Raw genomic sequence first — 12,792 nt, forward strand, 5'->3', positions numbered from 1 at the left:
CTTTCCCTCTCTCTCTTATCTATCTTTTCATGTTTTTATTACTGCCTATCATTTTGTTTCCTTTATTCTGTGATTTATTTTTAAATTTTTAAATTTCTTTTTCAGCATTTATTAAGTTATGTCTCAAATGATCTTGTGGATTTGTTTCATCTATTTTGATTAAATCCAGAAAAAAAAGAACTCGAAATGAAATGCCAAACAAACTTACAATTGCCTCACTGAATACTTGAGTATTTTTTTTAATTCTATTCTTTTATTTATTTATATTTTTTCTTTTATTGTTAATATCATATTTATAAAATTCATCTAAACTCGTGAATAGATAATCTATGTATTCTGAATATTTATTTTTGTATTGTGTTTGAAATAAAAATTGAGTGTATTTTAAATTTTTTATTTAAAATTATATTTTTATATATTTTTGGATTATTTTAATGTGTTGATATAAAAAATAATTTTTAAAAAATTAAAAAATATATTATTTTAATACAATAAAAAAACTTTAAAAAACAATAGTATCACACTTTTGAACTTTTTAAACATGATATAAAATAAATTTTAACATTGTTCTAATGTTTTTAAAAATAAAAATAAAATTTAAATTTATTGATTTAATCCATAAAGTGACTCTGAGACTGAGTCAGACCCCTAAGATCTTATAACTATTCTTACCATGGGGAGATTGCAATTTTATTGACGTTCAAAATCGTACATATACATTATCCTGTTCACCACTCTCCAGTCTTGAAAATTACAGTGCCACTATTAAAAGGGGGACATTGCCTGGTTCAACAACCAAAATCTTGGACTAGCTTGCAATAATATTTATAACTTCTTTCATGTATAAGTGTTATTAAACTCAGCTTAATTTATGAAGATTATCCACTTGTCTAGATTTGATTTGGGCTGAATTTTATATAAAGCCCAGTAAAAATTAATTTAATAAACCTAACTGTTTTTTATATAAAAAATTAATAACATAGTTGTTAGGGATAGTTAACAGAATTATTAAAAAATTATTTTAATTTAAAAATTTAAATTGTTAGATAAAGTTTCAGATTTATATTATTTTTTAATATATTCTTTCAACACATTCTTTTAAATAAAAATCTTTTTAATTTTAAAACTTGTATGAATTTATATTTTTTTATATTTTATTTTTATTAAATAAATTAAAATAATAAGATTTGAACTTGAAATTACTTGAATATTAAGATTATGATATTACATCAAAAAATTATCTTAACTTAAAATTTAAATTATTAAATAAAATTTTAAAATATAATTTATATTATTTTTTAATATAAATAAGTAAAATATAGTGAACTGTTCAGCTAGTTAAGAGACCAACGAGGGAGGAGAGGATAGAGTTGGATGAGATGGACCTTCAAATTGAAGATGGACAGACAAAAATTATGGTCACTATCACATGAAAAGTAAGCCATTGGAGATGGTTTGATGAATTTATTATCACAGCTTTGCATGTGTCCTCTCTTTCATGCTTAGAACAGATTAATTCCAGCACTTTGCATCATTTATCTCCTCCCCAAGCCGATATTTTAACTTGTGTGGATGGAAATTTATTGGCATGAAAACTAACCCATATCCTGACTTTTATAGGATAACCATTCAAATTTTATTTATTTATTTTTCATAAATTTATAATATTTTCAATCTAATTTTAAAAGAAATAAGCATTTATCATCGGAATGAATAAGTAAAAGATAATTAAATAAAGAAAACATGTTTGTATCTTTGTCTATCTTTTCAATCAAAAATATTTTTATTTATTTTTTATATTTTACTATACTTAAAAAAATTAAGTGTGTTTAGAAGTGCAACTTGTTTTTGAAAGTCCTTTTCATTTAAAAATATATTAAAATAATATTTTTTATTTCTTAAAAATTATTTTTAACATCAATATATTAATATATTAAAATGATATAAAAATATCAAAAACATATTAATTAAAGTAAAATAAAAATAAAAAAAATTTAATTTTTTTTAAAATATTTTCCATAGCAGTTCTAAATACTAAATTTTGATAACATTGTAGAAAAATCATTACTCTAATATATACATTAAAAATTTTCTCTTTATATTGTAATACGGCTAGCTTCTAGTAAATGGGATTTAAGTATAAAGATGACTTGATAAATATTTTCATGAATTAATAAAATAAGTTTAGATTTGAAAGAAGATCTCAATATGCTATATTAGCTTAGTGATTTAAGATTTCATTAATAGAAAATTTAATTGTTGAATTAGATTTTTTTTATGTGACTTTATATATAATTCTTTGCATAGAAACTATTACATCGCTTATCAAATAATAGGCTATCTTAGAATTAGATTCATAAATTATTGTTTAAGCTAATTTTGTTATTTTTTAAAGATTTTTAAGATTTATTTCAGATATCAAATGGTTGGATTTTATAAAATTAGATTAAGATATTATTGTTTGAGCCAATCTTATTAATTTATTTTTAGAGCTTTAGGTTTTTTCCTAGTTAAAATAGGATTTCTAGAATTATTTAAAAACCTTGTAAAACTCTAGAAAAGATCACATATTTATTTTTCAAAGAATAAAACTACGGATCTAAAATTCAAATCTACAACGATAACATGAGAAACAAATTCTCTTATTATCTATCCAAAGTGATGCCGAAACAGTATTGCACAAGAACTCCTAAAAATAATAAGCCAAGAACATATATGAATTTGCATGCCAAATCAGATAGCTAAGGGCCTGCCTGATCAAACTATAAGCTAAATGACTAGAATTTTTATTACTCTGTTCTTGAGATTCAAACCACAGTTACGAAACTCGACACAACCACGTAGGTAAATCCAGGATCAAGGTGAATTACCATTAATATTTAAAATTAACATGGTTGTCAAAAACCATTTTTTTTATATTTTCAAAATAACATTACTTTAATTTTAAAAAAAAATTATTAATTAACGTGAATGTTAACACAGTCAACCTTCCTCCTAATCTTGTTTCAATTCCATTCCACATAGGTTTAATATCTAATGATCCGAGCATGGTTTTTCAAAGAGTATCTCGGGGAAATGACAAAGAAAGGCTAACCAATCTTGGAAAAGTATGAGATGGTTTATTATGATTGTTCTTGCTTCCAAGAAGCCACCAACTTGGACAAAGCTGTGAAGGAAGACCCACCATTAGTCCATGCAGCCATGGCCATAATTTTCATCATCGAACTACTTTCTCTGAATCCTTTCCCTTCCAATCCCATCAACTCTCTCACCTTTCTCTCCACCTCCTCTGAGCTCACCACTCCTCCTTTACCATCTTCTGTTGAAATAGGCACTGGGGTCAGCTTTATTTCCTCTGCCAAAACCACACTATTCAACTTCTGTTCTGCATACAATGGCCAAGGCAACATTGGCACACCGCAAGTTACTGCTTCAAGCACTGAGTTCCACCCACAATGAGTCACAAATCCACCCACTGCTTGGTGGCTCAGAATTGCAGCTTGTGGTGCCCAAGATTTCAGCACTAGACCCCTTTCTTTTGTTCTTTCCAGGAACCCTTCTGGCAGTAGTTCCTCTAGGTCAGGTTCCGTCTCGGAATTTGGTGGTGGATTCCTCACCACCCACATAAATCTTTGTTTGCTCCTATTTGGTCAAAAACAAAGGAAAAGAAAACAAATGACAAGCCATATATATATAGGTATATAAACTATCAATAATTTATACCTTTCCAGGCCAAAAGCAATCTCCTTCAGCTGAGGTGCAGAGAAAGCTCCCTTTCTGCCAAAACATAAGAACACCACACTCTGGCTTGGCTGCTTGTCTAACCACAGCAAACATTTTGATAAAGCATCATCTGAGGCACCCCTTTGTTTGGCATCAACAATCCTTGGCCCTATGCAGTATAAAGGAGGGGTTGAGCCCTTTGGAACACAAGCACCCTCAGTGATAGCTTTGATCGCTTGTGGCTCAAGCATGTCAAAAGTGTTCAGTATCATCCCCTTCAAATTAGGTAGTAAAGTACCAAGGCTAAAGAATTCCTGGTAGGCAGGATGGTCGCGATCTAGTAGGGGTTCAGGCAGGTGAGAGGGTTTGATGGGTGGCAGTCCAGGAAAGTGCAAAGGGGTATTGTTGGGAAGGTCTTGGAAGCTCTTGGTAGTTTGGTTATGGATGGTGGGCAAGTAGAGGATGCTGGCAAAACTAGAAGCACCAGAAGTGAAGTATAAGTAAGATGGGATGGGTGTGTCGTAAGTGATGCCGAAGTTGGAAATTATGAAAGCAAGAACAGTGGAGGTGAGAGAGATGGTTTTTAGGGCATCGAGTACTTTAGGGGTGTGAAGGCGGATATAATCGAATGCGGCTTTACCCAAAGTGGCTGCAGCCACTGGTCCAGGAGGGTTTTCGCTGGGTGGAGGGAGGGAGAGGAATGATATGGGAAGACTTGTTTGGGAGATGGAACTGATATATGCGGAAATGGTGGAGGTGTCAAAAGGCATGATTGCTACTAAAATTGTTATGGAGATGTTGGGATGGTGTTGCAGGATCAGCTTAGCTAACTCCACCATAGAGATCATCTGGTGGGAGGTTGCCGCTGGATACAAGACAATTGCTTCTTTCATTGTTTAGCCCTCACAGAAAGATGAACTGGTGAAGGGAGTGTGCAAGATGTAGAACCGTAGAAGAATCTGCAGATGAACACCTGATAAGTTGAGGGAATGATTTATAAAAGGGATTTAAGTCAATGGAAAGCTGACCTTTCACGAGACGGAAGAGTCAGAGACAATATCGTAAACTACACTTTACAGGGATGATTAATCAACCATGCACCAAGGGAAGTAGCTGTTCCCTACAAGTAATATCTCATAAAATGATGATAACCAGTGAGGTATATAGAAAAATCTCGTGTACAAATCCCTCCCAAGACAGTTACTGAGTTCCAGCTTGCTTAAAAGTGCAAACTTAGGGCAGAACTCCTCAGAAACAGAAGTAACACCTCACTAATACCTGACTAACAGTAAATAAACACTCCCATTAACAGTACATGAGATAAGACATACCACCATAAACCACTAAATACAAACTGATGAAAAACCATGAGTTGAGAAAATCGCCCTAGTCACTAAAATCTATGCTTCCACTGCAAGAACTGCTTGCATTGCGACTGTGTAACGAAAGACCCCTCATGTGGCCAGACACAGCAGAACCATCAGCCTTCTTTTCCTGAAAGAATTTCTGCCTTTCCATGTGTTTCGCAGGTGGTGGTGGAATTACAACAGGTGCACAATTTGCGTTGGAATCCTGTGGCTGCTCGGATGGAAGTGGCCGAATAAGTGGACGGTTCAGCCTATCTCCTGGAATTGTCGATCCAAGCAACCCCAAAGGAAGCCGCTCTTCTGCGTTGCCTTCATCTTCAGGTCTTGCACAAGCCTTCCCCTTTCTTAACCTGCCAAGTTTTGCAAGGACACGGCAATTTGAACCAGGATTAAAACATGCATATAGCATAAACTCCTTTCAAAAGTGAATTGAATACTAGCTTGATTCGCTTGTGATTATAACTTGCTCCTCAGATGAAAAACATTACATGTTCAAATGATACAAGTTAATTATTTTTTACCAAATACAAGCCTAGCCTTGATGACATGAACATACCTTCGGAAAAGCTGTTCAGGCTCCTCCTCTTCCTCTGATTCCTCATGATTAAAATGATTTGCTGTTGCAGTAGTTCTATCAGAAATGGTAGTCGTATCTGAAACTGTAGACCTCCCAGATAGAAGGGAATCATGTCTTGCTAGAACTTTTTGTAGCTGCTCATTCAATTCAATAGCTTGAGAGACCAACTTTTCATCCCTGGACACAAAAGAGAGGAAGAGAGTCAATTCAAGTGCGATTACAAGTGTGGCCACTATTCAAATCTGCCAAACTGACCAGAAACCAGCCTTACCTAGAAGTCATCACAAGATGCATTACTCTCTGCTTTTGGAATGAACACTGTTCCACGAGATCAAGAGTAAACTCATCCTTCGCTCCCTGAAAGAAAAATGTCTTGAAATGCTCACTCATAATTCACCAGTGCAGTTCAAGATGGAAAAAGAAAAAAAAGGAATTAAGCAACAAGCAATTTATAAATGTCAACCATCCAAGACTATTCGTGTGCCATGTACTTCTGTATTATAAGCTACAGCTTTGTCATCAACATGAGTTAACAGAGAAAATTCAGGGGGGACACAAAATTTGGCAATGAAGCAAAATAAATGAGGTTCATATACCAGCTTTTTTACTATTAATGACAACAGAAAAGCCTTGATCCCAAACTAGTTGGGGTGGGCATATGAAATTGTCTACTCGCATCAAAATAGAAATTAACATGGATGTTATGCACAAGAAAAAAATAAAGACACTAGATAGTTCATTATCAAGCCTCGAGGGAAAAAAAAAAAGGATCTTTTACATTATCTAGTAGAGGATGTCATTGAGAATTGAAAACTTCAAGCAGAATGCTTGGACATACCATGGTATATAATAATTACACAGTGCAGAAAATTAATGGCTCTCAAAATTCTTGAGAGCCATGGAACTCTCTCTTGCTTTTGTGTTTGAAGGCACAAGCTCACCAAAGAAGTAAAATATGGAAGTTGATCCAGTAAAAATTTTAGGATCATGAGAGATGAAAATGCAATTGATAGAAACGAGTAGCCGAAAGTATTGGAAGGCTAAATTCAAAATTGCAGGGGAAAAAAGTACCTCAGGATTTTGAGAATCAACAGCATCAAGGACTTCTTTTAAAACCTCCAGAGCATTGCTCGCCTTCTGAATAATACTGGGTACAATAAATGCAAGATTAGAAATGGCTATTCTTTGTGCTTACTCGTTTGGTAGTGTGGTTACAGTTACTTTTCAAATAACTTTTCGTGCCAAAATATATGCTAATGATTTTTTTTTATTTTTTAAAAATCAATTTTTTCCATCAGTATATCAAAATAATTTGAAAACACTAAAAACATATTAATTTAAAATTAATAAAAAAATTTCACTTTTTTTCAAAAACGCGTTTGAAATGCAGAAACAAATAGAAACGAGTGTGCCTGATTGATAGAAACAAGCACCTAGCCTTCCTTAAGATCTGTGCATCATGCAACAAACTCAGCAAAAGATACCTGGATTCAGGAACAACTTGAGGCTCCACTGGTACTGGATGAGCACCCACCTCATGTCTAGCGGCAGCAAGTTCCCCATTTAATGTATTTTTCTTACTTTCTTGGGTGGTCTGATTATTTGATGGTCTTTCACGAGGTCTTTGAGGAAATTGCACTCCAGCACACTGGACAAGCAATTAAAACAAGCTTAAGTTTACTTTCAGGATTTAAAAAAAAAATTCCACAGCAAAAGAGGGATATGATGGCACAGACAAGCTTGTTAGTTTTCAGGAAAGCCGGTCAGCAGTTGAAATTATGTGGACAAAGAAGAAAAAATTGAAATCCATCAAATGTCAATGAATCTGCAGCATTTCTAACCTAGCAGTGATTAACTGGCATAGCAAGTAATTCCGAAAAGCCACATTTTTCATACATTTACCTACCACCAAATCATAATATGCAGAATAGTACTGAGGGAACTTTCCAGAAGCACCACCAAGAGCTGTCTGTGTAGCATCTAGAAGAAGAAATATCCTTTCTCTTACAGGCAGCTCTGTCTGCAATACAAGGGGAACAGTGAAATTTTAGTTACAACTCCTGTAAAATTAGCCAAGAATCAACAAAATTTGAACAAGAAGGGAATGTTCTACCTTTTTCTTCACTATCTTGACAAGAATGGGTAGAATCCCTGTATCAATCACCTGTCTATGAACTTGTTCCCCAATATTATTCATCAGCATCTCCAACAGCTGCAAAACAAGAGATAATAAGTGGTCAGCCTCTTTATAATGTACCAAGCATATCCACCATACAAAGCAAGAGCATCAACCCACCATCACTGCATATAATTGAGTATTGGCATGCTTACTCCCCAAACGTTTTTTAATAGCTTTAACAACATCTCTAGCTTGCCTGCAGATTAGAATCAACAAATCCATTTTATGAATTTATCAAGGATGACAAGTAAGCAAATGAAGCACCAGAGTTCAAACTACCAGCTTGCTTTTTCCTACTCAATATCTAGCAGTTCAGATACTGAGATTCTAAAAATAACATCTTAAGAGCAAGTCTTTGAACAAGATCATATTTAACAGTAGAGGCCATTCCCTAAACATGATTTACCATTACAAAATCATTTAAAATAACTAAAACACTGAAGAAACAAGTATTTAATGCAGGCAATATGATGTACCTTTCATCACGTGCAACTAATTCACAGATTTCAATATTTTTGGTCCAATCTACTTCAGTCAGTTTATCACTGGTTGCAGAACTGACAAGCTCAGCTGCCATCTGCTTATTCTGGAATTCAAAATATAAAGAAGAGTAAAAGATTGGAGACATTCTTATGCCATATGGTCTATAAGCCAGGAGGAAACTAAATGAAACAAATGAAAAGAGGATCAAGAATTTACAACAAGAAATTTCAAATAAGATTATAAATCACATCCCAATTTCACATATAATCCCCAACCCCCACACCCCCCCCTCCCTCCCTCATTACAATGTTGCTAGCAATTCACCATCAACTCACTTCATGTTTGTGACTCTAACAAGCCAGATTACTCATTTTGCCTGTGATCACATCACGACACCAGCATATAACATTTCTAAAACCAAAGGACAATAATAGAATTTTAGGATAGCAACAGAAGCCCAACAGTGCTCAATGACCAAACAATAGATAAGATCAATACAGAGAGAGGGAACATCAGGAAAGACATCAACCATAAAACTAGAATAATTTGAATGGAAAGTAGGGAAACATCTGGTCTTTACATTGTAAAATCCAAATTCAAATAAAGGGAAAACGTTTAGATGGTGCCAGGCCAGCTATAATGTCAGGCGATAAAGACATAAGGGATTCATAAAATGGCCATGATCAAAATGAGAATGCTATGGTGGCAAATTTAGCGGTGTAACTGATAGAATAAGAGAATTAATGGATTGGTATTAAGAAAAATTCGATGGAAAGCCCTTTAAGATGGTTCAATCATATGCAACTAGAACCTTTAAACAACTGTAACTGAGTAGAAGAACACAAAGGGTGAGAGGTATAACACAGGTCGACATTCAAATGAAGATTTGTTTTTAAGCATCCATATAATTTTTTCTGCAGAAATGTCAAAAGCATTTAGACTTACTTTCCCTCGCAAAAAGCCAGAAATAAATCAAATGACCGTCTTTAATGTCCAGCAAAAACCTTGAAATTGCGAGGGCATCATTTACTATTCTGCAGACAACAAAATAAAGCATAAATTAATCACAAACCTACTCAAAGACAAAAGGTTTCGGACTCTTTCGAATTGCAGACCTTGCACGGACAGTCATCATGCACTATAAACCTAGTAATGAAGCTTACTTCATAGTTCTTTTGGTTCCTTCTGAATCCTAAGAAACATATTACATTCTCAATTTCAATGCAATAAACTCATAACCATAGAAGTTTTTATAATCTGAACTTTTGTGCAAATGGGGCACCAAACAAAACATCAGATTAGAAAAAGAAAAAAAAAGCATTGTGCAGACAGCCAAAGGACAAACTTTACCACACCAGAGGCAACAAAACAAATTAAAAGTACACCAATCTGCTCCAAGATTCAAGCTTTCAGTTACTATTTACATTCCTTCCTCCTCACAGCACCCAAACAGAAACTGTACTGTCAAATCATATCTAGATCTCAATCAAAAATCCCAAAAAGAAACGGACAAACACAACCCAATTAATAAAATAATATATCTAAACACTCTTGACAATGAAAGGATCAATACTTGATCCTAAACCCAGTAAACCCCGCAACCCAAGTAACAGTTCCAAATCTTAAAACACACAGAACCACAAGAACAAGAAGAAAAAGACAACATACCTGTAAGAAAAACTGCAATGAATAAAGAGAAAATGATGAGGAAATCAATGAAGAGTTTATAAACCCTGAAAAGCTTCAACATTTCAAAGAACCAATATCCACTTAATGAAGAAGGAAAGATCAAAATGAAGCCTTTCTTATTTTTTAGCAGGGATGTAGCTGGCTTTTTCTTTATCTGGGGCGTTCTCTTTTCTTCTTTTTTTTAGCTTTTGCTTTTGTTTCTCTTATCTTTTGCTAAAATCTATAATACAGTTAGCTGTACAAGAAACAGAAAGGATCTAAATTACTATCACTACTGCTTGTTAAAGTTTTAGGAAGGCTGCTGCCTAGAAATAAAAGAGAAAAAGCTTAAAGCTTTCCTTGTAAGGTGATGATGGAGACAACTATAACGTCACCTGTATGTGACCTTAAAATGACATTTTGTGGGATTTGTCCTGCCAGGTGTACATGTGTTACAGAGAAAGGGAGGATTTTTTCCTTTAAATAAATGGTTTGCAGAAGCTTAAAAAATTTCTAGCACCCGTTTGTTTTCATAGCTTGAGTGAATTCATCTAGCAATATAAAAAAATTTAAAAAATGTTATTAATCATATTCAATTTCAAATTTTATTTAATAATAATTAAAATTCTTATCCTATGACAAATATAATAAATAAATTTAGTTCCGTCATATAGAAGATTAATATAAAAATACTCTTAAGTGCATGTAGTAATGCAATGTATAATATTTTTTAATTAAAAATATATTAAAATTATAAAAAATATATATAAAAATATAAATTGAACATCTTTTTATATAAAAAATAACTTCAAATATACTTTAAAAAATTAGACCAAAAGAAAATAAACACTCAGAGGATAGACCAAAAGAATGCTTAAAGGATGAAAATAAAAATAAATAATTAAAATTAAAGATTCACAAGGCTAGGAAAAGGTTTGTCTTAATGAGGAAGATTATATACGTAGGTGACCTACCTAGCCCTAGGGCAAGTTATCAAAACCCATATACAGACACAGATCAGAGGTGATGCAATGGCATGAGAAGTGGGCGAGTGTAAGAGACATAGTTTACTCTCAAGCGTGCTGGTAAAGTGTAATAATTTATTGCAAAAGGAAAGGCAGAGAAGGAGAGGTGGAGGAGACAGAGTGTTCAGACCTGGCAATGGCAAGTGCTTGCCATTTGCTTTGCTGGACATTTTGATTCCTTTGATACCATTACCATTACATTAGCTTTCCTTTAGAGACAAGACTTCACTTCGATTTTGTTTGCCTGTGATCTTTGCACCTTTGTAGCTTCTTGTACTTTCATCCATGGAGACACTGACATGGGTTCACAAAATTAGTAATAAATCAGGTCCTTCGACATGAGGTTCTGTGATCCTTGAGGTCTGTAACATTCAAGTGATTGCAGCATCTTTTATCATCATTATCAGACTTGATTAAGGTATTATATATGTTGTTTGGCAACATGATTGAATTATTTTTCTATTAAAATTTAATTTTTTTTTGTTTTGAAGTAATTTTGGAATTATTTTAATGAGTTGATGTTAAAAATAAATTTTAAAATATTAAAAATTATATTATTTTCATGTATTTAAAAAAAATACTTTAAAAAACAATATTTATTATACTCTTCAGCATTTTCAAGTTTGATTCATGCGGCTGAATTATTGATGAATTCAAATCAATTATTTTAACTAAAAACACCACTAGTTTACTTTTTTTTTAAATAATTATTTTAGTTTTAATTTAGTTGGATTTTACTTAATCAAATAAATAATTTACCAATCTATCAACTCACTCGAGTTTGGCTATATTAATTTTTAAAAAAATTCAATAAAACTTAATTTAGTTATAGATTTTGAATATTGGATAGCTTCATCACTCATCTAACTATACCTAAATTTAATAATTATATTAGTAATGTTATTGATGGAGTGTTTTTAAATATATTTTTAAAAATATATTTTGATATAAAAAATATTAAAATTATTTAATAATAATTAAAAAAATATCCTAACCCGAACAAGGTAATATTTTATCACAATGTTTTTACAACTTCATCACTCATCTAACTGTACCAAATTTAATAATTATATTAGTAATGTTATTAATGGAGTGCTTTTAAATGTATTTTTAAAATATATTTGGATAAAAAAAGTATTAAAATCATTTAATAATAATTAAAAAAATATCCTAACCCGAACAAGGTAATATTTTATCATAATGTTTTTACAACTTCATCACTCATCTAACTATTCCAGATTTAATAATTATATTAGAAGTGTTTTTAAATGTATTTTTAAAATATATTTGAATAAGAAAAGTATTAAAATTATTTAATAATAATTATAAAAAAAATCCTAACCGAACAAGGTAATATTTTATCGTAATGTTTTTAGAAATTACAAATCACCTAGTGTTGTATATATAATTGATAACAATGATAAATACGAACTGGTGAAAAACTGACGGCACAGTGGCCGTGTAAGAGCATCTCCAATCCAAAATGCTATTTTGAAAAGCTAAATTAATAAAATAGCATTTTGAATAGTATAAATATAGCTTATCTTACCATATCTATTCCAATGGAAAAAAGCCATTTGAAGAGCCATTTATATTGGAGTGAAAAAAATAAGTGTTTTATTATTTCTTAATATATTTAATGTTATTTTTTTCCACATGTCTACATTTAATTGGTCTATTTTTTTAGTGGTCCCACTTTGTTGGTTTTGGCTCTTTAAAGAGATATGTAGAAATAGCATTTGTGGAAGAGAAAAGGCATTTTAGCATTTT

The 12,792-nt window shown here is 32.2% G+C and overlaps 2 protein-coding genes across 3 annotated transcripts; both read right to left on the reverse strand.

Annotated features, from left to right (window-relative positions):
• Positions 1-2,878: 2,878 nt before the first annotated feature.
• LOC105108601 (UDP-glycosyltransferase 88A1-like) lies at positions 2,879-4,908 on the reverse strand. Of its 2 annotated transcripts, XM_011002957.1 has the most exons (3): positions 4,752-4,908; positions 3,724-4,682; positions 2,879-3,642 (listed from the first exon to the last, which is right to left on the reverse strand). In XM_011002957.1, the coding sequence occupies exons 2-3, from the start codon at positions 4,614-4,616 to the stop codon at positions 3,123-3,125; spliced, it is 1,413 nt and encodes a 470-aa protein (XP_011001259.1). In that variant the 5' UTR covers positions 4,617-4,682; positions 4,752-4,908; the 3' UTR covers positions 2,879-3,122. The 2 variants fall into 2 exon arrangements, with proteins under 2 accessions (XP_011001259.1, XP_011001258.1); XM_011002956.1 differs by lacking the exon at positions 4,752-4,908 and having other exon boundaries at positions 3,724-4,713.
• LOC105108600 (ENTH/VHS/GAT family protein) lies at positions 4,840-10,370 on the reverse strand. Its single transcript, XM_011002955.1, has 11 exons — positions 9,998-10,370; positions 9,275-9,363; positions 8,323-8,432; positions 7,964-8,042; positions 7,781-7,879; positions 7,574-7,687; positions 7,152-7,315; positions 6,739-6,814; positions 5,939-6,024; positions 5,647-5,844; positions 4,840-5,440 (listed from the first exon to the last, which is right to left on the reverse strand). The coding sequence occupies exons 3-11, from the start codon at positions 8,421-8,423 to the stop codon at positions 5,110-5,112; spliced, it is 1,248 nt and encodes a 415-aa protein (XP_011001257.1). The 5' UTR covers positions 8,424-8,432; positions 9,275-9,363; positions 9,998-10,370; the 3' UTR covers positions 4,840-5,109.
• Between the last annotated feature and the right edge of the window lie 2,422 nt (positions 10,371-12,792).

This window comes from Populus euphratica, unplaced genomic scaffold, assembly GCF_000495115.2.
Source record: "Populus euphratica unplaced genomic scaffold, PopEup_1.0 scaffold196.1, whole genome shotgun sequence".
NCBI classification, from domain to species: Eukaryota; Viridiplantae; Streptophyta; class Magnoliopsida; order Malpighiales; family Salicaceae; genus Populus; species Populus euphratica.

Bases quoted from the DNA above. Each gene is read 5' to 3' on its own strand.
- LOC105108601 (XM_011002957.1), bottom strand. From the start codon at position 4,616: ATGAAAGAAGCAATTGTCTTGTATCCAGCGGCAACCTCCCACCAGATG. The intron at 3,643-3,723 runs GTATAAATTATT...TTGACCAAATAG, and splicing joins ATTGCTTTTGGCCTGGAAAG to GAGCAAACAAAGATTTATGT.
- LOC105108600 (XM_011002955.1), bottom strand. From the start codon at position 8,423: ATGGCAGCTGAGCTTGTCAGTTCTGCAACCAGTGATAAACTGACTGAA. The intron at 6,815-7,151 runs GTATCTTTTGCT...TATTGTACCCAG, and splicing joins CAAGTTGTTCCTGAATCCAG to TATTATTCAGAAGGCGAGCA. The intron at 6,025-6,738 runs GTACTTTTTTCC...TTTTTCTTTCAG, and splicing joins TTGATTCTCAAAATCCTGAG to GGAGCGAAGGATGAGTTTAC.